Source organism: Gymnoscopelus braueri (assembly GCF_963280865.1).
Source record: "Gymnoscopelus braueri genome assembly, chromosome: 23".
In the NCBI taxonomy this organism is placed as follows: domain Eukaryota; kingdom Metazoa; phylum Chordata; class Actinopteri; order Myctophiformes; family Myctophidae; genus Gymnoscopelus; species Gymnoscopelus braueri.
This window is the reverse complement of record NC_137625.1, coordinates 22,302,215-22,326,500: the sequence shown is the minus strand read 5'-3', so window position 1 is coordinate 22,326,500 and position 24,286 is coordinate 22,302,215. Positions and strand designations below refer to the sequence as shown.

Genomic DNA, 24,286 nt, shown 5'->3' with positions numbered 1-24,286 from the left:
GTAGTGTTTAACACTATGATTCACAGCAACAGTAGAGGTGGTGATATACTGTTAAACAGTTTATAAAGGTAATCTAATTCTATTTAAAATAAATAAACGTACTACTTGGCCAGGGAGATTTAATTTCCTAATCAAGTTCAACTCAATTATGTTGTGCATTTCCCTTGCAAGGACAATTTATCTATTCCACCTGTCAATAAATGTGCAGAGAACGCTAATTTTAGAAAGGGAGCTTAAACATCTGCCAATGAAACATAAACTCTGAATACAAACTTCAATGATGTCTACAGTGTGAGATAGCAGGCAATATACATTTCAATTCACAACAACACAATTTCTCCATTTTAGTTTATTTCAGTTTTGTCAAGCAGACTTGAATTAAGTGTCGTCAGAGCTGGAAGAAAAGGTGGTCAAACATTTTGCAAATAATGCTATAAAGTAGAATGAGATGAAACCATATTTAGGGTTGCACAAAATTAGGTTATTTTCGAAATTGAAATCAGGAGTCACAAGGGTGACACCAAAGATACAGGCATTTGCATATACACATTTAATGAGGTTTGTCCCTTTTTGCCCTTTAATTCATATGAAGGCTCTTTATTGTATGCATCTACAGTATATTCCTTTCAGAACCAAGACTTGTAACACCTACAATACTGTACACAGAGTTCTCCTCAGTTTAGTAAAAATCAGACTTAACACTTTTGGTAGATTCAATGGGAAGCTCTGTGGTAGAATCAACACACTCACCAAGCAAAATTAACAGTCAAATACAATCTCTTTTTTTCTACTTTCTTTTTTGGTAGTCTATAAGAATAATATATAAGTTCAAATATTTACAATATTTACTTCCAAACTCTGTATGTATATAATACACTGTCAAGGTTCTCCACGTACGTCAGACTAGCCTAGCCTTTATTACTTAATAAAGATGTAAAAGTAGTAAACTTAGTCTCAGTACAAACATTTGTATAAACAGGCAAGAAGTGGATGAGCATTAAAACAAACATGTTCAAAAACATAATGATATAATTTAATGACAGGAGCTCGACAGTAAGAAAGGCGATATGTCTGCATGGTCAGATATTTCTAGTAAGATGTAGCGCTACTGAAATAATAACAAGGATTCTCTCAATGATCTCTGGACTGGCCTCAAATCATAACCATACATTCTGGGTATCATCTTACATGTGCCTGTGCAAGGCAAATTTATGCTCCCTTGATCAGAAAATAAATACGTAATTAACGTAGGCAGGGGCAATACATCCACTAGAGGGCAGTTCAGAGTCAAACGTTTTCTGACATGGACTGTAAAAAATATGGACGAAGCGAACGTCACGTGACCCATTGGTTTCTACAGACCCGTTTTGAAGCCGCTTGTTCTGTGAATTCAAATCTGCCATCTTGGAACTTCCGGTCCCGGAAACGACTGCTATTGGCTGCAACCACAGCGAGGGCGGGTCTTCACTTGGTAGAACCAGTAAAAGCCCTAGAAACATGCCCTACTATATCATTAATTTTAAAATTAACGAGACCATCATTTACTAAACGCATATCATGATAATTGAAAAAAGATTTAAACTAGCGATTAAAAACATAAATTATTTATGAAAATGTTTACTAAGGTAATAAAATCAAGTGTAAAGTCCGCCCAAAACCTTGTTCACTTGAATGGAGTGTAATTGCTTCTGATATAGGGACATCTGCTGGGCCACTAATGGGAACTGCAGGTCATTTTGTTCTTCCGCGTGAGCTTTAATTTCAAGAGCTCTCCTTTGCCGCCTGATCTGACAACATGCCATGGAGATGGTCGATGAGGTTGTAATAATGTACAATCTCCTCACAGCTCTTCTCTAATATCTGACACTGACTGTTTGTCCCCGTGCCCCTTGGCGAGAACTTAAAATAAATTACATATGAATGTATGTTTAAAAGTTCTCACTAACTAGCACATCCTCTCTTCAAGATCGTTCTGCCATTTCTTGCTTGAACTGAACTAATTCTACACTGCCCCCATGATTTCTGGCGTTACTGCTCAATTGTGTCCTTATCCGTAAGCTTTCAGAAAATGCACAAAAATTTAAGCAGAGTACAGAGAAAATTCTCCTTCTGTTTCTGTACAGGTATTTAACATTGAGCATAAATGAGCCTTAACAGGGCATGTAGATAGATGTCCAGTTCACCTATATATTTAAGACAGGACTTAAAATTAAACACACACTAAAACAGTCTTTAAGTTATGTGATGACATATTTCAAGTATGCCAAAAAGAAATAAAAACAAACAAACAAAAACATCACATTTTAAAGGCAATGTGTCTGGATCCAGGATGAAAAAATATCGATAGAGTACACAAAAAGGCTTATTGTTGCATATATATACTCTGTCATTTTAAGAAGAAAAACCGTAGGTATAAAACTTTTTTGTTTTGTTTTACAGGGCTGGATGGATGACTTTTAACAGTGCAGATTCTGAAAGGAGATTTCCCAAAGTAAATGAATACACGTCATTGGCTAGTAGATGTTCTCTCTGCCAAGCTCCTCCATCCGTTCCTCGCTCCACCACAGCCATGATCTACAATGACCTTCCCAGACTAAAATATAATCCAAACTGTTCGTTTCTGGAGGGGTCATGCGCTTGCCCAAGGCTGAGGTGGATGGAGGTGGGCGCCGGGCCGGCCATCGTCTCTGGGAGAGGGCGGTGGTGCGCGGTGGTCATTTGGTCAAGGTGCTGGACGCCCGGAAGTAGGAGAGGAACTTGAAGCAGAGGCTGACCACAAAGTACCAGATGTTTCTGGCCATCTGGGAGCGGGCGATGAACACCCTCCAGACGAAGACCAACAGCACCGTGTTGAAGGTATAGCGGATATTCCTCAGCCTGGGAAAGAGGGAGGAAGGCAGGCAGTGTTGATTTTGACAGCAGATTTTGATTCAGTTTTAGTCATAGTCTTTTGAATAAAATTCCATTTAGTTTTAGTCATATTTTAGTCACCTGAAATGTTTTAGTTTTTGTCTAGTTAGACTAAATATCATAAGATTATAGCCGACTAAATCTACAGTTGATTTAGTCGACTATAATGTATTTTGGCGGTGCCTTGATGGCGTCATAATGGCTGATTTTACACTTGGTTGCGTGCTGAAAGTAGCCGATCTACAAGCTCACAACGCGTCGCAGCGTGAGGCGTTGTGAGCTTGTAGATCTGCTATTTTCAGAGTGCAGCACCTGAGTGCAACCAAACATAAACTGACTTATCTTATAGTTCTACTGGATCTCTTCTCCACTAGTCCCTTACTAACATTTTAGTCTAGTTTTTATTTGTTGAAGAAATTGTCAATATATTTAGTCTTAGTTTTAGTCATCATAGCTTAGTTTTTATTTTATTCAGTGAAAAAAGGTAGTCGACGAACATTTTTCGTCATAGTTTTAGTCGACGAAATCAACACCAAAGGCAGGTAAAGAAACATAATGGGAAGAGTGAGACAGAAGTCATGTTATACCACTGCTACACCTAGAATAGGGTTGGGACCCCAAGTGGTGTCTTTTTCAGCTAACTGAAAAAAGAAAAAGGTGTCCTTCCCATCAAGTTTTTTTCCTGGTGAGTCCTGGTGAAAAAAAGTTTGAAAACCCCTGACCTAGAATATATACAGTATTCAGACATTCTTTTCCACAGCATTTGTTGGTGCGCTAGTCGTTCCATTCTTTTGGTACTTACTTCCTCAGATGCTGCCTGGCAGCAGGGATGTCTGACATGTCTTCGTTCAGTACATACTTCTTGGTACCAAGACAGTAATTCTCAATATACTCTGGCCAATTCAGCTGGCGCACATCAAAGTTGAATGTCTGAAAGACAGAAAGAATAGAGTGAAGGATGTTACAGCAAAGCCTAACATAATATGTTTGATTATTCATAATTATTTTTTAAGTCAACCTAATACTGCTGGCTTACAGGGGTATTTCACTTTAAAAAACACTTCTGGGGTAATTTGAACATCTACTCAGGGTTTTGTGTGCACCCCAGACAGTTTTTAAGTTGCTGTACCCATCATTTTATCAGACCCATTGTAACTTCAAACTTCAAACACATATTGAATGTCCTTGGTTCTAAAGTGACTGATATTTTCCTTCTAATGCCTGAAGGGTCTGTCTTTTCAATTACTTTTTTCATTTTTTAATATAATTCTTTCATGAAAAAAGAAAAGAAAAAATTAATTGAAAAAAGATGGCCCCCTCATGCAACAGAAGGACAATCAGTCACCAGAACCAGGGACGTGAGTTTTCAATGAGTCTAACATGGTTAAATTGGAGTTTGAAGTTACAATGGGCCTCGTTCACAAAGCTCTTTGTACATTTATTTTGCCTCTAAGTAAAGACCGAAGTGCGATTCATGAAAGGGTGTGTAGAGCCTTGAGTTGTGCGCATTACAGATGTATCAGATGATGAATTCTAATAACCCATGTTGTGGCACATACAAGTGCCTCTGAGCAAACGGAGGACAACAAAGTAGCCTATACATGGTTTAAGTGGTTAAAAGTGGCATTCCCAGTGAGGGTTCGGTTAGTTTTGCTATTACCAGCTGCTCTCTCAAGCAGACCAGGTCAAAGAGCAGATCCATCAGTGCAAAAAAAAAGAAACTAGAAAAAGTGCTCCTCGGAGCACAGGTCTCCGCCAGGTCAGGTAGGTTATTGTGGCCTCCTGGTGGCGCTATAATAGGCCAATGTGAAAAGGGTGCCATTTCTTCTTAGGCCTTGCACGGCAATCGGACACTGCATTCATGATTTGAGGCATTTTGTTCAAAACATTTGTTTTGCTAAATTAGACCTGCTGGTGGCGCTATAACAGGCCAATGTTAAAAGGGTGGCATTTGCTCCTCAACATAGTGTGAATGTGCGTGCAAAGTTTGACCGCAATCGGATGCTGCATTCATGATTTGCGGCATTTTGTTCAAAACAAGCCATTACTGCAAACTTTAGATGTCAATCTTAGCCAATCAGGATGGAATGTGAAAAATCAAACACATCCGTCTTGATCACATGACTATAGAGATCATGTGTACCGATTTGCGTGACATTTGGATCAAATCGGAAGGAGTAATATACAAAAATGTGTTTTACATAAGTCGGCCTCCTGGTGGCGCTCTAAAAGGCAGATGTGAAAAATGCAGGGCAAGGGTTTTTCCTTGACCTCTAGGGAGTGCGCTTACAAAGTTTTACACAGATCGGTGCAGTTATAGGTAAAAACACGAATGGGCCTGTTATAGCGCCACCATGAGGCTGATTTGAACATTTTCAAGTGGCATTTCTTCCTCTGCATAGTGGGAATATGCATGCAAAATTTCAAGGAAATTGCATGCTGTGTTCATGATTTGAGGCATTTTGTTCAAAACGGAGCACTCCTGGAAACTTTGGAAGCCATTTTTAGCCAATCAGGATGGTATATGAAAAATCTGAAAGACCCGTTTCGTTTAATGACTATAGAGATACTGTGTACCGATTTACGGGATTTTTGGACAAAATCTGTAGGAGTACTGTCAAAAAATATGTTTTGAACAAATCGGCCTCCTGGTGGCGCTATAAAAGGCCCATGTGAAAAATTTGGGGCAGAGGTTCTGCTGTGGCATCCAGGGAGTGTGTGTGCACAGTTTCACTGCGAGCAAGCCAACGGTGCCGGAGATTAGCTGTCCACAGACAGAATGACGGACGGACGGACACACACACGGACGGACGGATAGGGGGCAAAACATACTCTCTCGCCATGCCTTTCGGCCTGGCGGAGACAAAAATCATATACTGACATAAAGAAAATTCATGTGAATATCACCTCCATGTTAGAAAGTTTGTCAAACTGCAATGGACTCATGTAAAGAGGCTGGAAAAACAGACAAAAGTAGTACTGTAGAGGCAAATTTAAGTCTTAACTTTCACCTGCTTGGAGTATTTTGTGGGCACAACTGAATCACTACATTACAACCTCTACCATCTGTCTCCTGCGTAGGTAGGCTAAAATGAAACCTAAATAAAACATAGACTCACATTTGGGCTCTCAAAGATCTCCAATGCTTAAGGTTCTAACACACAATTATTTTGTGCAGTGAATTCGGATTAATTCAAACTGCTTTTTGTGTTACGAGTATATCCACACATAACGCACGTGTAAAGTGACGTCATTTTCTAAATGAGGCGCATGTTTCCACCGCAAATGAAGCACCACCAAATGAATAGTTTGATGTGAAACATTCGCCAGCGCATTTTCGGATCATTTATTCATCACGCGTCCGGTGTGTAAAGCTTTGGAAGTTTGCGTACGAGTAGCTCTACCTTTCTGTCCTCAGGGGTGAGCTGGCCCATCAGCATGGTTATGTTTTCAGAGTTCCACTCCCAGTCCTGGTTGCTAAAATACTCCAGCAGACCAATGGCCTTGTGCAGGCGGTTAAAGATGCGCATCATCCTAAGTAAAGAGGGAGAGAGAGGTATATATATGTGCCAAGTAATCCATTTTTGATTTCAAGTGTCAAGGTAAATTTATACTTCATTGCACAACTGTGACAAAAATTACCAAAATGTGTATAAAGTCTATCCACTTTTAATTCAAGTCATACAGTGTAAGATTCATTTTAGTCTGTTTGACGACACCTCTTGTACTTGTACAGTATTCACTCAAAACGTTGAGTGTCGGCGACAGACACTCGCAAATGAAAATAGTGATGAATAGTGTTTAGAGAAGTTGTCAAAAAACACATTTATGTGGAATGGTTATTGTTTGGTTGCGCTCGGGTATTGTGCTCTGAAAATAGAAAATCTACAAGCTTGTAGATCTGCTATTTTCAGCATGCAACCAAGTGTAAAATCAGCCATTACAACGCCATCAAGGTACCGACAAAATACATTTTAGTCGACTAAATCAACTGTAGATTTAGTCGACTATAATCTTATGATATCTTGTCAGCTAAAACGAGACAAAAACTAAAATATGACTAAAATAATGTTTCATTCAAAAGACTATAACTAAAACTAGATCAAAATGTGCTGTCAAAATCAACCAGTCTTACTGAGGCTGCTGTCCGGAGAGGCGCAGGTAGAAGTCATAGATGAGGGCGGGGAGCTTGTGACTGACCAGGATCCAGTACTGATAGACCAGGTAGTTGGAGGTGATGTTAGCGTTGGGCCTGCGGAAGGCCTGCTCCAGAGGGTTCCTCTTGAAGGTCGACATGACATGGTGCTCTGCAAAGGAGTACGGGATGTTGGGAGAAATGGGTTGAAAATCTAAAAGCTTAAAAAACGAAACGTCTGATATTCATGCATTTTAACCCATTAAGACCGGGAACGCATCTGTCGTTTTAGGATTTCTTTGGGCTATTAAAAAAATAGCAGATATATAAGCTCATAGCGCGGCACCGAGTGCCGCGCAATGAGCTTGTAGATCATGAAAATTTGTGCAAATCTTTTGAACTCCGTTCTGTGCTTCTGGGAGGTCCCTGGAACAACATATTTTGAGATGGGGGTCCGCGGCCAAATACATATCATTTTGGGGGTCCTTGACATGAAAACAGTTTGAGAACCACTGATATACTGTAGCAACAAACGTAAACAAAAAAAAAACTGTTAGGATTTAGAAGACATTTGTAGAATCCCCCAGAAGCAAAGATTTGAGTTACAAATGTACACTTTTAAAAATGTATATATATTCAAAGATTTGCACACATTTTCAAGATAAAAAAAAAAATAGCAGATCTACAAGCTCGTAGCGCGGCACTCTGTGTTATTCACTGCTATTTTTTGAATATTTTTGGAATAGCCAAAGAAATCTTAACATGACACAGATGCGTTCCCGGTCTTAACTCATTCAGTACCAGAATTATTTCTGGTTGTGTTGTCCCAGTGCCAGAGCCAAAAATACATTGTAAAAAAAAAGTGCTTAGGAAGCAAGATACAGCCTTTTTCAGTAAGATGTTAAACAAGAAGTGAATGGAGCAGCAAATCTTCAAATCATGATAAAAAAAAAAAGGCTTATAAAAACGTGATGTCGGTGACGTCAATGGCAGTGAATGAGTTAATGGGCTATAAGCAGTGAAATATATTTACTACATCAAACAGATTGCAGGCTTCATGGAGTTGATGCGACTCCCAGAAATCATGGCCTGAGCTGCTGTAATAATGTGTGACCTTAAGCTTTTGCTCCCTCTAGATTATCAGAGATAAACAGAGGGAATGGATTAGACAACACACACCACCGTCCACTTCACACAAACATTATCATCATGTGGATTTAACCCCATGAGGATTATGTCACCTGAGACCTTTTCTGCACGAAGGTGCCACATCTGTCCAGTGGTGGAAAGTAACTAAGTACTCAAGTACTGTACTTAAGTACAGTACTTTTTACTTATTTACATATTTTTACTCCACTACAATTATTTAAAAACTATTTCATCCACTTCTTCATTTCCCACGCTGCATCACATCCAGGCCTGCATGTGTGTGGGTTGACCACATGGGGGCGACAGCCAGCTGTGGTGGCCCGGCTCAGCCTCAGCCTCACCTACAGGAGTTGCTATGAAGATATCAGCATATCGTCGCTGTCGGGCTGAAACCTCCCATCTCCATATTCTAACTTTTAGTGTTTTTTCGTTAATTAACGCCCTACTAGATCATACTACAGTGTCACACAAAAGCATCAACAGTAGCAGATACAGGAGCTTGAAACGCGGGGCGAAGAGACGCGTTTTGAGCTTGTAGAGCTGCTACTTTTGCCATTTTTTTTATTGAATCCTGAAAAGCAACAGTTTTTCAAGAGTCCCACTTTGTTAGAGATGCCAGTGACACTGTGCTTCCAAGCACAGTGTCAATAACGCTGAAGTTGCCGTAGATGGCGTTCATTTACGAAAAAAAATCACACCCAGTGTGAAGCGATGAGTTCATTATGCGCATGTGTTGTTTAATTAGTGTAACTGGTTGCATCTTTGTGTTGCAATCATCTACAGCTGTTGAGGCCAGACACAAACATGTTGAGGCCGTCCGCAAACATACGGACGGACGGACAGACACACACACACAAGGTCAAATGTAGGAGTGGTTGGCACCACTCAAAAACTATAAAATATGGAGATAGGAGGTTTCTGCCCCGACAGCGACGATAATATCAAGCCAATTGCTTCTCATTTCCATGAGCAGCACGTCTCTTTCTGTAGCTGGTCTCAGGCTCTGATCCTCTGGTCTTTGATTAGCTTGATGCCCAGCTCTTATTTGGGCCAGTATAGATAACACTTCTGACACCGTCCCTCTTTCATCAACGGCGGGTTGCAGCGATGAGGCCAAATCCCACCGCCATCTGGTAGCAATTTCCATGGCGAAGGGAGTACATTTAATAATCTGTGAGAAGGCAGGCGAGCGAGCGGCCCCTCATCACCCTGATGTGATTAAATCTCTGCCTACTTAACCCTTTCAGACCGGCAACGCATCTGTGTGTCATTTTTAGAGCTTGAGCTTGTAGATCTGCTATTTTTGAAAAATCTTGAAAATGTGTGCAAATCTTTGAATATATATGTTTTTTAAAGCGAACATTTTGTAACTGTCAAATGTCTTAATTTTTCTGAAAAACTTTTATTGTTATATCAGTGGTTCTCAAACTTTTTCATGCCAAGGATACCCAAAATTATATGTATTTGGCCGCGGACCCCCATCTCAAAATATTTTGTTCCAGGGACCCCCAGAAGCAAAGATTTGAGTTAAAAATGTTCGCTTTAAAATACTATATATTCAAAGATTTGCACACATTTTCACGATAAAAAAAAAAAGCAGATCTACAAGCTCATAGCGCGGCACTCGGTGCCGCGCTATGAGCTTGTATATCTGCTATTTTTGAATAGCCAAAGTGTAAAATAATGCATTTTTTAGCTCAAATCTAAAAATGAGACACAGATGCGTTCCCGGTCTTAATGGGTTAAGACCCATGACCTTCATTAGAAGGTCCAACTGACCGCTGGGATGGAAACTGTGGTTCATTTCATCTCTCATACGTATTTTCCCCCATTATGTATTCCGCATGAGCTCAAATGACAACAGCTGCAATGGGTCATGAAGACTTCTAATTCCACAACACTGACAATTCAGCATTATTCGTCCGTCGCAAAGCTGGTTTATTCTTTCTTTCTTTTACATTCTGAGGCGTCTGAGATAATATAAATTGTATCTATTAAATCTGTAATACAATCAGTGCCAAATCCATTTGCTTTGAATTGTAAGGTAAAAAAGATCCCATCGATTTACTACATCTGGAAATGTAATTTCCCAGGTCCCTCCACCAGGTGGCAGACTGCCACTGTGACACTCACAACCACACTCTACAACATGACATCACTGCGCCAACAAGTCAAGATACTGGCGAGTATTGATTTGTGATGACAGCACAGCGCAACTGCGGAAAACCATGAGGATAGTGTAGTTCTATATATAAGGTCTTTAGGTCTAAATATAGCAGATCTGCAAGCTCACAATGCATCGTCGCAATGTGATGCGTTGTGAGCTTATAAGCCAGTGATTCGCATGATTAGTCAAACGACTAAGTATGTAGGATGCCAGCAGGCAAGTGGTCCAATAATCCACCATAGTAATTGGCAACTATTATCCACAAGCTAAACACAATGAATGTACGTACCGATTTCCCCCCAGTGGAAGGGGTTGATGCCGCCAGTTGTGCAGTTGTACACCAGAGCAGTTTTAGGTCTGCAAGACAGAATAGAAGGAGGGCAGAACAACAACTGCATGAGATATCAGAATGAATGAGACTATATACAATCATACTGAGAAACAGAATCTGGCCTCAATGCCAGTCTCCATCATTCACATTTTGGTACTTTCAGAGCAAGTTCAATTTTCTATTCTCTCCTTTAAACACTTAGATAACCACTATATGTATTCATAGATATACTTTGTTGTACGACAAATAGCGAGGAAATGGCTGATCTACAAGCAAATGTGTTGCATCATGGTGTGTTGTGAGCTTGTAGATCTGCTATTTTCGGGGAAATTCTATTTTTTTTAATTGTTGAAAATATTTTGACAACATTCACCCTATAATAATGACAACCTGACATCCCAAAATATGGACACCATGTTCAAAGTGGTTAACCACTTAAACCCATACACTTCACTGAGGGGTCTATTGGTTGGTCCCCTCCTTTTTTCCCTCTACACCAAATCTCGTCCATCTACGAGCTCACAATGTGACACAGTGTGAGCTTGTAGATCTGCTATTTTCGCTTTAAGTTACTCTATTTTCACAGAATGTTTGCATATTAGTCCTCTGTCTATCACCTCAGAATTATTGCCAAAATCAAACCCTTTCTGTCCATCTCTGACTTAAAGAAAGTTATTCTGCTTTTATTGCATTGCACCTTGACCACTGCACTTCTCTATACTCTTGTATCTCGCTGTCTACAGTTGGTTCAGAATAGCCTCGCGTGGCCAGACAATATCACACTGCCTAGGGCAAAATACAATGCAATTTTGCAAAGGCAGATTCGTCTGGAACCAGGCTAGGTTCAGAATGCTGCAGTTTGGATTTAAACTGTCTCCAAAAAAAGTTGACCACATTTCACCTATTTTAGTATCCTTGCACTAGCTGCCAATCTCTTAGAATTTATTTTAAAATTGTACTAATCACATACAAGGCCAGGTCCAGTCTTGCTCCTACTTGTATTTACAACGTACTCTTAGGCCCGTAGCCTGATATCCTCTGGCAAAACACTGCTGATAGTGAGGGTTGGGCTTTTAATGCCCAACCCTCCTAGTTTTACTTTTCTTCATCATGTTTTATTTGTAATTTTTATGCTTTATTGACTTATTTCACGTGGATTTAAATTCTTCTGTGAAGCACTTTGAAACACAATTTGTGTTAAGTGCTATACAAATAAAGATTATTATTATTATTATTATTATGACAAGCCCCGAATAGGGACCCTAGTGTTAAAATGATGTTGTTAAATCAAACGTCATTTCACATCCCACTTTGGTACACGAAGGGTCAAGGATTATATAAACAACAAGGATAGGACAGACGTTCTTGGAGGCAAACTGGCACCGGAAGTTCAATGGAATGCAAGTCAATAAGAGACAGCTGGACCAACTTATGAATAAAGTAAAACACAATTGTATAATGATTGCAACCTTTGTTAGATAACCAGTTCAGGAAAACAAAAGAAGACATACCACCCATTTTCTGATCTTTAGTTTTTCGATACGCGCACTATATCCTTTTATTGAGGTACCTAAACAATACAAAGTATTACTCTTTGCTCTTTAGATACCTCAATAAAATGATATAGTATGCACAAGAGATCAGGGGGAAAAAAGTGGGATAATTATGTCTTCTTTTATTTTGAACTAATTATTTAATGCGGGTGGCATTCATTAAAAGATGGTGTTTATTCATATATTCATATGCTTGTCCTGCCGGCTCTCATTGACTTCCATGTATCCTGTGGAACTTCCGGCTCCAGTTTGCCTACCAGTGCCTGCCGAACGCCGGCGAGTCCGCCAGCTGGGGAATTGCAGGACCAATTTACGTGACGTTTCTGGCCTATCCTTCCTTTTATATGATCCCTTGTGTGAAGGGTCAGGAAACGTGCACCGTTTTCCCACCCGCTCTCAGTATGTCAGTATCGCCCTGCTGGGCGGGGCTTTTTTCGCTCTACATTAGCCCATTTAGACCTGGAACGCATTTGTGTCACTTTTTGATTTGAGCTAAAAAAGCATTATTTTACACTTTGGCTATTCAAAAATAGCAGATATACAAGCTCATAGCGCGGCACCGAGTGCCGCGCTACGAGCTTGTAGATCTGCTATTTTTGAAAAATCGAGAAGATTTGTGCTAATTAATATATTTATATCCTTTTAAAGCGAACATTTTTAACTCAAATCTTTGCTTCTGGGGGGTCCCTGGAACAACATATTTTGAGATGGGGGTCCGCGGCCAAATACATATAATTTTTGGGGTCCTTGACATGAAAAAGTTTGAGAACCACTGATATAGAAACATAGGTTTTTCAGAAAACTGTTAGGATTTAGAAGACATTTGTAAGGAATCGGCTTCAGGTCTTAATGGGTTAGAAGAGTTGGGAACGGTGGGCGTTGTCACATTCTAATACAGCCCGGATACCCAATCTCAGCACCAGCCTCAGTGCCTTGCCTCGTTAATCACTAGCCTCTCAACCCACACCTCCTGGGATCAACTCCCGCTTCCTGGGATCAACTCCCGCTATCGACACCACTTTTTCCAACAACCGTGGACTACTTTTTTTCGCCGATAAAGTATAGTTTTGGACCGCGACGGAGGGGCGCAGTCTCAAGCGAACTTGAGCCACGAGAGGCACCACCGAGCGTGCGAGTTGCCGTGCCGAACGTTGCGAAATTATGTACCGATAGGCACAGAATCATAAATCATGTTGTAGGGAGATTGGTTTGCCCCAAATCGCCAGGCTCTCCCTTGCGTAACAGAGAAGTTACTGACACCGGGTGGGAAAACCATAGACATATAAAAGGTAGACGCCTCCTCCGGCTCTGAAGCGTCTGTATCTCGGGCGCGCTTCCGCAGGGCTAGCGGGAAACTTCCGCGTGCGTCACAGAAGGGGGCGTTCGGTAGGCCAATCAGAGGCAGGTGGGGGCGGGACACCTAGATTCTGACAAGTCCTGGAAAAGACGCGCTGTGATTGGCCAGTAGTCAACGCACTGTGATTGGCCAGTAGTCACTTTGAGTGGCAGCTTCCCCAGCCTTGTATTCGATACAGGTCGCTCCAATGAACTGCAGGGGCCAATGAGGTATCTAGGTTTCTATTCACCTGTTTCCTAGGCTGTGTGTGTTTTCTGGTCAGATGACCAATGATATCCAATGAAATCGACAGGAAGTGGAAAACACACAGCCTAGGAAACAGGTGAATATCTATGGGGAAAACGGCGGTCGCGGTCAGGAAAACACGAGGATGCCTGCGTGTCGTGTGTGCGATGGGATGAAGGGTGTCCCCCACTGGAGGCCTGGAGGTGACACTAACCTGTGTACTGCAGTATACCAGCCAGCAGCCAGGGTCAAGTTGATGACCATGTCCACGGGGATCAGGTCAGCCACAGCATCGTTGTTGGCCCTCATGGTGCGCAAGATGCCCTTGCCAGCCTGACACGGGAAATGAGGAAATAAGGTCGGGTCCCCAAAAAGTAGTAGACCGTGCAAAACGCCTTCAAAATACAACACCAGGTATGTGCAGTCATTAGTCAAACAAAAGTATACTCATTCAGGCTAATCACCTATTCAACAGTGGTGGAAAAAGTACTCACATTTCTTACTTAAGTAAAAGTATCAGTACTGCAATGTAAAAATACTCTGTTACAAGTAAAAGTCTGGAATTACAAATTTACTTGAGTTAAAGTACAAAAGTATTGGTATCAAAATGTACTTAAAGTACCAAAGTAGAAAGCACTCATTATACAGAATGTCCCATTTCACAAGTTTTCAAATGTAAAAAAAAATTAAAAAAATCTTTTGAAAATAGCAGATCTACAAGCTCACAATGCGTCGCATCGCGACGCATTGTGAGCTTGTAGATCGGCTATTTTCAAATGGCTGAAATGTATATAGGGCTGAAGTGTTTGTTTTGTAATACTAATCAAAATCTTGAAAGTAACTAAAGTTTGCAAATAATTGTAGTGGAGTAAAAGTACAATATTTGCCTCTGAGATGTAGTGGAGTAGAAGTAAAAGTATTGGAAATTGGAAATACTCAAGTAAAGTACAAATACCTCGAAATTGTACTTAAGTACAGTACTTGAGTAAATGTACTTAGTTACTTTACACCCCTGCTATTCAAAAGTAATGCCTTTACTCACAGCGATGAAGACTCCACTGGGCCCGTTGAAGTTGTCGATCCAGCCCTGAAAAACATGCACAGGGCGTAGAATTTAATTGTGATCCTTATGAAACAACACTCAAAAGAACTCACTCTCTTCCGGGTGTGCTGTTAAATCCAGGGAGTCCCCGGGAAAAGTAGTTAATATAGCGTCACAATCTATTCAAAAATAGCAAATATACAAGCTCATGAGCTTGTAGATCTGCTATTTAAAAATCGTGAAAATCTGTGCAAATCTTTGAATATATATTTTTAAAGCGAACAATTTTTTTTTCTCAAATCTTTGCTTCTGGGGGTCCCTGGAACAAAATATTTTGAGATGGGGGTCCACGGCCAAATAAATATTATTTTGGGGGTCCTTGATATGAAAGAGGTTGAGCACCACTGATATAGCAACATAAGTTTTTCAGAAAACTGTTTTAGAAGACGTTTTTAGAATCGGCCTGAGGTCTTAATGGGTTAAGCTTCCACATGAATCCTCATTCCACCTTCAGCTTCACTAAAAACCCTGCAGATATACAAACCTTATAATCATACGCTTAGGCAACACATTTTCTCCAATCCTAAGCCCACTTAAGATGGAGCCCCCAGGGGAGAGCTATTGACCGGTGCGGAACTCTATCAATCAATATCTTATTTCCGTTCATTTTCATGTGAATGTGTGGGATCTGGGCAGCCACAGGCTGGGTTGTTTAGTCAATTTAGTCAAAGTGGTAAATAGATTTTCTCTAAACGTTTAACATGTTGGCCGACATCCACAGGCAGCACAGTCACACCAACAGTGATGATATAGGTATAAGTGCAGCATCCCATAGAGGACAAGACGTTAGTCTGGTATTTGTATTTGACCACTTTTTCAACCTGGCGTTCCTATTTTGGGCATGTTATTATACGCAATCTTTTTTTTTAAATGGTAAAGAAATTGTCCTTTTTTATTATTAAAAAAGAATTATTTTTTTTAAAACAAAAGTCCCAAACTAAAGGATTACATTTTTTTAAAATAATAGCCAATCGACAAGCTTGCAAATCGACTATTTTTGCTATTCGCCATACACTGACGTATATACTGTAGGTACTAGGGCTTAAGTGGTTAATCACTGGATATGCTGTGACAAATGTGACAGAGCAACAGTTGTTTACACTTTCTTGGCATACATTGCACAGGAGCAGAATAGGCCATCTTGACTGACCATTTCTAAAATAAAAAAAATATGTAAGGTGTTTTTAATGATCAATTTTAGTTAAAGAGGGCAATTATAATGTATTAACCCATTGAGACCGGGAACGCATCTTGTGCAACCATTTTAGGAATTTGTCCGCGGTCCCCCACCTGAAAACGTTTTGTTCCAGGGACCCCCAGAAGCAAAGACTTAAAATCTACAGTATATACATATTCAAAGATTTGAACACATTTTCACCTTTTTTTCAAAAGAAATAGCAGATCTACAAGCTCTGTGCCACGCTATAAGCTTGTAGATCTGCTATTTTTGAATAGCCAAAGAAATCTTAAAATGACACAGATAGATGCGTTCCCGGTCTTAATGGGTTAAGGCATAAAAGACTTATTAGCCCAGGGATCCATTTAAGTCTGTTGGGACGGTTTGGACGGAGAGGCACTCACAGGGAAGGGCTCCTGCCAGCTAGCTCCCACTATGGAGGGTCTGATGATGCCAATGTTGAGCTTGCTCTGCTCCTTCTGCACCACGCACTCCGCCAGGGCCTTGGTGTAGGTGTAGGTGTTGGGCCGGTCGCCGATCAGCCGCGGCGTGATGTCACGCACGATGCCGTCGTCCATCCACCTGGTGGCACAGACAACAACGAAAGGCGGAAACACGTTTTACACACCAGAAGATCTGATGCATTTCATAACGTAGAAAGAACACTGGGACCGCCAAAGCAGGCAAATCAGAGGCTGATGCACCCCATTCGGATGCTATCGATGCATTGAATGGGAGATTATCACGTTTTATCAGACCATTGAATGGGCGAAGTAGGCGACATACTGACCTACCCGCGATTTATCAGAGCATTCATTGGGTGTTATTAAGACATAATGACCTACCGACAGAGATGACATAGGGTGCGTTCGGAAATACAGCACTGAGCGCACTGGCCAATACAAACTAATAGGCGAGTGCGCTCCGGTGCGCAATTTCCGAACGCACCCATAACTCTTTGACTGCGGTTGACTCGATAACGCGTCAATTGCTAGTTTGTCCAGTTGGCCGTCGACGCGTTAGACGCGCGTTCATTGTTTAATCTCTGATCGGGCTATTCTGCAAATTTTACACTCTAGGTTTCGAGTTCCACTTACTTCACCCACACCTGCATCCGGTTTTATGACGCAGATTCCGTTTCCGGTTTTCATTTTTTTCCCCTGGTAATTTTCGGCCAGAATAGGGAAACACACGGTTTTTCACACGGTATAAAAAACGAACGGAGAGCTCCACTTCTATAATCTATAGTCTGGGTGACGAACAGTCATCGCCGTCGTGTATCACATCGTAATTTTCGCCAATCTGAGAATCTGAGAACATGTCACATCCGGTTTGAGGTATTTGACTGTTTGGGCCTGTTTGGGGGGGGCAGCGAGTCAGCGAGCTGATGAAAGTGTCTATTTGCTGCTCTCTGCTGGTGGAAAAAAAACACGAAAATCGCTGGCACTGGGGGAGTACTTTATGAAAATACTCATGGCAGTCAAAGAGTTAAAAAGTTCAGTTTCGGTTTCAGATCATGACGGAGGCGCGAAGTCTCAAGCGAACTGGAGCCACGTGAGGGACCACCGAGCAAGCTAAAGCGAACGAGTTGCCGTCCCGAACGTTGCGACGTTCGCTTGAGCCTACTCAGCGCCGTTCGAGTTATGTACCGATAGGCACAGAATGGTAAATGATGTTGTGGGGACTGCTCTGACTCCGAGTAGGTCAGTAGCTCCTGATTACGCCCAATGAATGGTCTGATAAATCGCGGGTAGGTCAGTATGTCGCCTACTTCGCCCATTCAATGGTCTGATAAAACGTGATAATCTCCCATTCAATGCATTGATAGCATTCGAAGCCGGTGGCTGATGAGTATCTAGAGTGAAATTGCATAATATTGTTGCTGTCCCTTGTATCCCCATATTTCAACTTCTTACGTGTTTTTTGTGGTTGTTGTTGTAAACTAATGCCCTAATTCTGTCTACAAGATTGTTGCACAAAAGCACAAGCAACACTTGTGAGCTTTCGGTAATTTCTGAAACATTTTGAAAGAGAAGGGAAAGTGGTTAAGTCTGGCTGTGAGTTTTATAAATAAAAAAAAGCAGCCTTCAGCGTTTGGCCCTGAAAAGTTTTGGACATACAACCGACAGAGACGATATGTCTTTTTTTTCGAAAATATTTTTCGGGATTGGCATTAGAGCCTATACGCGGCTTAACCGGTAGGCCAGCGGCGCCCCAACAATATCTCTTTTAAGTCTTTCACTGCCAATAAAATAAAAAAATTATTGCGAACTTTGCCAGATTTTTTTTTCTTCTTTTTTTTCAAAGAAAGAAAAAAGTGCTTAGGAAGCGAGATACAGCCTTTTTCAGTTATAGGTTAAACAAAGAGTGGATGGAGCTGCAAATCTTCAGATAATGATATCTTGGGTTCTGAACACTTTTTTCAAATTTTTTTAATTTATTTTTTAAAAACTTGGGATTTCTCGTTCTGGCACTGAGGGTATAACCATAAAACTCGGGATAACTCGGGGCTTGGCACTGAGAGAGTTAAGGTGGACTAAGAACAAAAACACAGATGATTTGAAAGCTCGTCTGTTCCCAACAACAACAACAACAACAACAACAAAGAAGACAACGCGCCTAACTCACTCGAGGGATTCGATGAGTTTCTTGGGCTCGACGGGCGGCGGGTAGATGACCTCGTCGATGTGCCTGCGGTTGCAGTTGGCGTAGGCGGTGGAGATGTGGATGAAGGCCTCCAGGTGCTGCATCTGCTGGGCCAGGGTCAGCAGCTGCTGCGTGGCGATCACGTTGAGCTGCAGGGCGTGTCTGCATATCAGAGAGAGAAAATGACACCGTGTCAATTAACCACCTCAGAATCAGAATCAAATTTATTGTCACATCACAGGTTTACAAGGTGTAAAACAGTCGGTGAAATTAGTTTTTGTGCAAGCTCCATGGTTTTAGTTATTTCCATGAGAGAAAGGGAAGAAGAAGGGGGGCAAGGGGAAGAGAGGGAGAGAAATCAATAAAAACAAACAATGATCTGCATATTTACACATAGTACGTACACCACTCACTTACACCCCTGTGGCCTTAGAGAACTGGACTTGAGCCACAACTGGTACTTTGACCACTTTTTATGACCACCGTCTACACCAAATCTCTTCGCCAAAAATAGCCGATCTACAAGCTCACAATGTGAAGACAAATCTTCTCTCCTGTAGGGTCCCTGGCACAAAGCATTTTCAGATGGGGGTCCGCGGGCCAAATACACCTTGACATGAAAAAGTTTGAGAACCACTGCGGTCATTGAAAAACAGATGATCCATAAGCTCACAGCGTGTCACATCGCGATGGATTGTGAGGTTGTAAAACTGCTATTTTCGCTATAATTGAATAGTTTTTGGAAAGAATCACGCTCTGAGCCCCGGGTTCCCAGGACTCCAGGGTGAAGCAGCACCTGCTGAGCAAGGACCCAAATTAGGTTCTGAGAACCGTGTCTGAAAGAAAGCCACAGTATATGGAAACAAATCCCGAATATGTTACACAGCAAGACAATGTTCGCCTAGAAGACACTAGACACTTGTTTGCGTCTCGTAGTCGAAAAGAGCCATTCGTTCACAGACTATAGTCTATGCTCCTAATGAGCACGGGGCCCGGGTTCAAATCCCATCCTTGTCTCGTCTCTCCTCTCCTCTCTCTCTGCCCCTGGTTCTGTCGCTACACTGACCTATCTGAAATAAATGCCAAGAATAAATCTTAACCCATTAAGACCGGGAACGCATCTGTGTCATTTTAAGATTTTTTTTGGGCTATTCAAATAGCAGATCTACAAGCTCATAGCGCGGCACTATGAGCTTGTAGATCTGCTATTTCTTTTTTAATCGTGTTTTTTTGGGGCAAATCTTTGAATGTATATTTTTAAAGCGAACATTTGTAACTCAAATCTTTGCTTCTGGGGATTCTACAAATGTCTTCTAAATCCTAATTTTTTTTTATTTATGTTGCTATAATGTCAAGGAGCCCCAAAATGATATGTATTTGGCCGCGGACCCCCATCTCAAAATATGTTGTTCCAGGGACCCCCCAGAAGCAAAGATTTGAGTTACAAATGTTCACTTTAAATTATATATTTATTCAAAGATCTGCACACATTTTCATGATTTTTCAAAAATTGCAGATCTACAAGCTTGTAGATCTGCTATTTTTGAATAGCCCAAAGAAATCGAAAAATGACACAGATGCGTTCCCGGTCTGAATGGGTTAAAAAAGAACACACAGGCCACGAAGGAAAGAGAGAGAGGGATGGAGCGAGAGAGAGAAAGAGCAAACTCCTGCTATTCTCCAGAAAAAGGTGTCTGTCTCATCATTATTTTCACTTTCCTGCTTAAACTGCCTCTTATTCAGCAATAAGCTGAAAACTACTAAACTCTCAGCATAAACGTACATCTATATCATCAGGCAGACACACAATCCTGAGTTTTAACCACCTATAGCATACTTACTAAACTGATACGGTAACACTTTACTTAAAGGTCGGTCTATAATGATTATAATCGTGTTTATAATGCATTATATAAGCTTACATGGCATTATTACATTTGTTATAAATGTTTAAAATCATGTATGACAACGTTTATAAGGTATTATAAGTGCTGGTCGTAATGCATTTAAGATCAGTGTAACAGCACATTATAACTACCTTAAAGGGATAGCTCACCCCCCAAACAAATCTTGTAGACATTCTTTTGTTTTTGTCGCATTCCTAAGCCAATAATTTGATGACCGGCAGCGGTTCCGGTAGGAGACACAAAGTCTCCTTTGTGTCTCCTACCAGAACCACTGCCTACCGGTCCGCTGGTCATCAAATTATTGGCTTAGGAATGCGACAAAAACAAAAAAAATCACACCCAGTGTGAAGTGGGCGGTGTGGTCATCACAGTGGTCATCATAGTGATGGAAGCTCACTTCCAAAAAAAAAAGGATTTTTGGAAGTGCATAATCCTATTTATAGGTTATTAATGTCATCATGTGTCTCGCTAGCCAATCACAGTGCTGAATAGAGTCGGCCAATAGAGTCAGCCAATCACAGTACAGCTAGGGGTCTACTAATGAGCCAATCACAGTGCAGGAAACTAATACTAATGAGGTGTCCCAACCCCACTTATAGGGGCGGCTACACCGCCCAAAAATATCCATGAATTCAAGTCTCCATGGGGTGACTAATCAAAAGAAAAAAGGTCATTTTGGGGGTGAACTATCCCTTTAAATTAGTTAGATATAAAGGGTCTTTGTTATAAGTTGTTATGCATAATTATAAACATTAATAACGAGTGTTATGAAGCCTTATAAGTGCATTATGATGCATTGTAAATGTGGTTATTATAACGCTTTATAGACCCAACCTTAATATAAAGTCTCACCATTAATACTTAGTTGACCAGGCAGGGTTGGCTCTGTACTTGGTCCACTCTCCCCCCCCCCCCTCTAGTCTACATGTCCATATATATCCATCTACAAGTTCAGCTATTTCCGCTGAATAGCCTCCGAACAGGGGTGCTAGCGTTCAAGTGGTTTAAATCTAGGGTTCTCAAACCTTTTTTTGTGTCAAGGACCCCCAAATTGATATGTATTTGGCCGGGGACCCCCATCTGAAAAAAAATTTTGTGCCAGGGACCCCCAGAAGAGAAGATTCATGTAAAAGATAATAATATTCCAAATGTATTCAGATATATATATTTTTTTAAATTCAAAAATAGCAGATGTATACTAGATCTGCTATTTTTGAATAGTCAGCATTATGAATGGATAAAGTGGTTAAAATGATTGTGAGGCTGTATTAACCCATTAAGACCTGAAGCCGATTCTACAAATGTCTTCTAAATCCCAACAGTATTCTGAAAAAAACCTATGTTTCTATATCAGTGGTACTCAAACTTTTTCATGTCAAGGACCCCCAAATGTATATGTATTTGGCCGCGGACCCCCATCTCAAAATATTTTTGTTCCAGGGACCCCCAGAAGCAAAGATTTGAGTTAAAAATGTTCGATTTAAAAGAATATAAATATATGAATTTGCACACATTTTCTCGATTTTTCAAAAATAGCAGATCTACAAGCTCGTAGCGCGGCACTCGGTGCCGCGCTATGAGCTTGTAGATCTGCTATTTTTGAATAGCCTAAGTGTAAAATAATGCTTTTTAGCTCAAATGAAAAAGTGACACAGATAACTACCCCTAGAATACAAATTGGGACAAAGCGCAGTCTGAACAGTTGCACCAGAGAGTCAGCGATGACTCTTGCAACAGTAACAGAATAGTAAGCACAATCTATTTGGCCTAAGGGGGGATCATAAGACTGACTCTGGGTCAGCCTGAGAGATACTGCTGCCCCGACACTGCAGGCAGTGGTGCATGTTGGGAATGTCTAAATCAGACGTAGCCTGTGGCGGTGCGAGTAGGGCTCTCACGATGAGGAAATTATAGTTTAACAATGAATTGTCATACAAATGAATCATTTTATTGTGTATTTGGTAGTGAACATTGGGATATGGCTAGCTTTTTATGAATACAAAAATGCATTTCTGTTCACACCACCTGACATCGCAATGCATTAGCTTGTTGATCTGCTATTTTTGATATCTATTTTTTTAAGATTTATGAACATTTTTGAAAAACCTAAATACCCCAAATGTAGTTGGACAACTATTGGACCCCCATTATGTAAATAATGATGCAAATGTGACATTTCTGTTAATTTCATCCAGTTGCTTTTTTATATACACATGAATGGAAAACGATTACGCTAAAGAACTGCGATTGGCTCAAATAATTGCGATCAGGCGATTTCGTAATAATTGTGACGGGTGCCTAGGTGCCAGCCTCATTAGTGGCATCTCAGGGCGAGTCGAGCAATTGTGACAGCCGTGTGGGTGTCATATTCCCGCTGGGAGAGGACTGAGTGCGTCGCATCAACAAGCTTGCAGCGTGCCAATTCGTGCCGTGCTGCAAGCTTGTACATCTGCTATTTTTGAACATTTTTGAAGTGTTTAGTTGGTTATTTAGCATTTTTCTTAACTCAAATCTTCTCTTTTGGGGGTCCCTACTCCCTGGCACAAAACATTTTCAGATGGGGGTCCTTGGCATGAAAAAGTTTGAGAACCACTCTGTCTTAAAGGAGTAGTTGACTAAATAATTACTTATTTCCTATCAATTACACCCCATGAAGCCTTGAATTCAAGGAGATTTTGTTTTTGTCCCATTCCCCTACCGCCTCCTTGATGACGCCTCCACCGGTCATCAAATTATTGGCTTAGGAATGCAAAAAAAACTCAATGCATTCAAGGCTTCATGGGGTGTGTAATTGATAGGAAATAAGAGATTTTTTGGGGCAAACAACTCCTTTAACCCTTTAAGGCCTGGAACGCAAAAAAAGCATTATTTCACACTAGAAGCTCAGCGTTGTGAGCTTGTAGATCTGCTATTTTCAAAAATATTAGTACTTTTACTTTTGGTACTTTAAGTACATTTTGATACCAACACTTCTTTACTTTTACTCAAGTACACTTTGAATTCCGGACTTTTACTTGTAACGTACCTCTACATTGCAGTATTGCTACTTTTACTTAAGTAAAACATTTGAGTACTTTTCCCACCACTGCAGAGCAGCAGATATAGTGGTGCAGGATGGCAGTCAACTGCAGCAGAAATCATTAAGTACGCCACCATAACATATGGACAGTGTACTGCGTCCACCAGCATTCAGTTACAGTACAGTGCGGCAGCCTGGGGGGTAGCAGCACTGCAGCGAGCTGAAATTAATGTCCACCGTCTTCATCAGATCAATGGACTCTGACTCACTGGCATCATCACAATGGTATACGGCAGTTATGGCTAGCAGCTAAATGATGTTGAATGTGTGCCGTATAACAAGCCATTTGTTTCACTTTGACTTCGATCAGAGTTTTCCGTATCTCCCTGTAACTCTAAAGCCACAGTCCCTTAACTTTGTCTGAAATTCCCTTTCCCTTTTTTAATCACCGGCTGATTTTGTGCAAATCTTTGAATATATACGTTTTAAAGCAAACATTTTTAACTCAAGTCTTTGCTTCTAGGGGGTCCCTGGGACAACATATTTTGAGATGCGGGGGCCCACGGCCAAATACATATCATTTAGGGGGTCCTTGACATGAAATAGTC

General features: G+C 40.9%; 1 protein-coding gene across 1 annotated transcript in view; it reads right to left on the bottom strand.

Moving 5' to 3' along the window:
- Positions 1-349: 349 nt before the first annotated feature.
- LOC308079443 (fatty acyl-CoA reductase 1) overlaps positions 350-24,286 on the bottom strand; it is an 84,547-nt gene continuing 60,610 nt past the window's right edge. The window contains exons 4-12 of the mRNA XM_080420932.1: positions 18,735-18,914; positions 16,511-16,688; positions 14,870-14,914; positions 14,042-14,160; positions 10,651-10,718; positions 7,046-7,217; positions 6,315-6,444; positions 3,713-3,840; positions 350-2,877 (exon numbers count right to left, since the gene is read on the bottom strand). Of these exons, the coding sequence (XP_080277058.1) occupies positions 2,715-2,877; positions 3,713-3,840; positions 6,315-6,444; positions 7,046-7,217; positions 10,651-10,718; positions 14,042-14,160; positions 14,870-14,914; positions 16,511-16,688; positions 18,735-18,914 (1,183 nt within the window). The 3' untranslated portion in view covers positions 350-2,714. The remainder of the gene's footprint in view (positions 2,878-3,712; positions 3,841-6,314; positions 6,445-7,045; positions 7,218-10,650; positions 10,719-14,041; positions 14,161-14,869; positions 14,915-16,510; positions 16,689-18,734; positions 18,915-24,286) is intronic.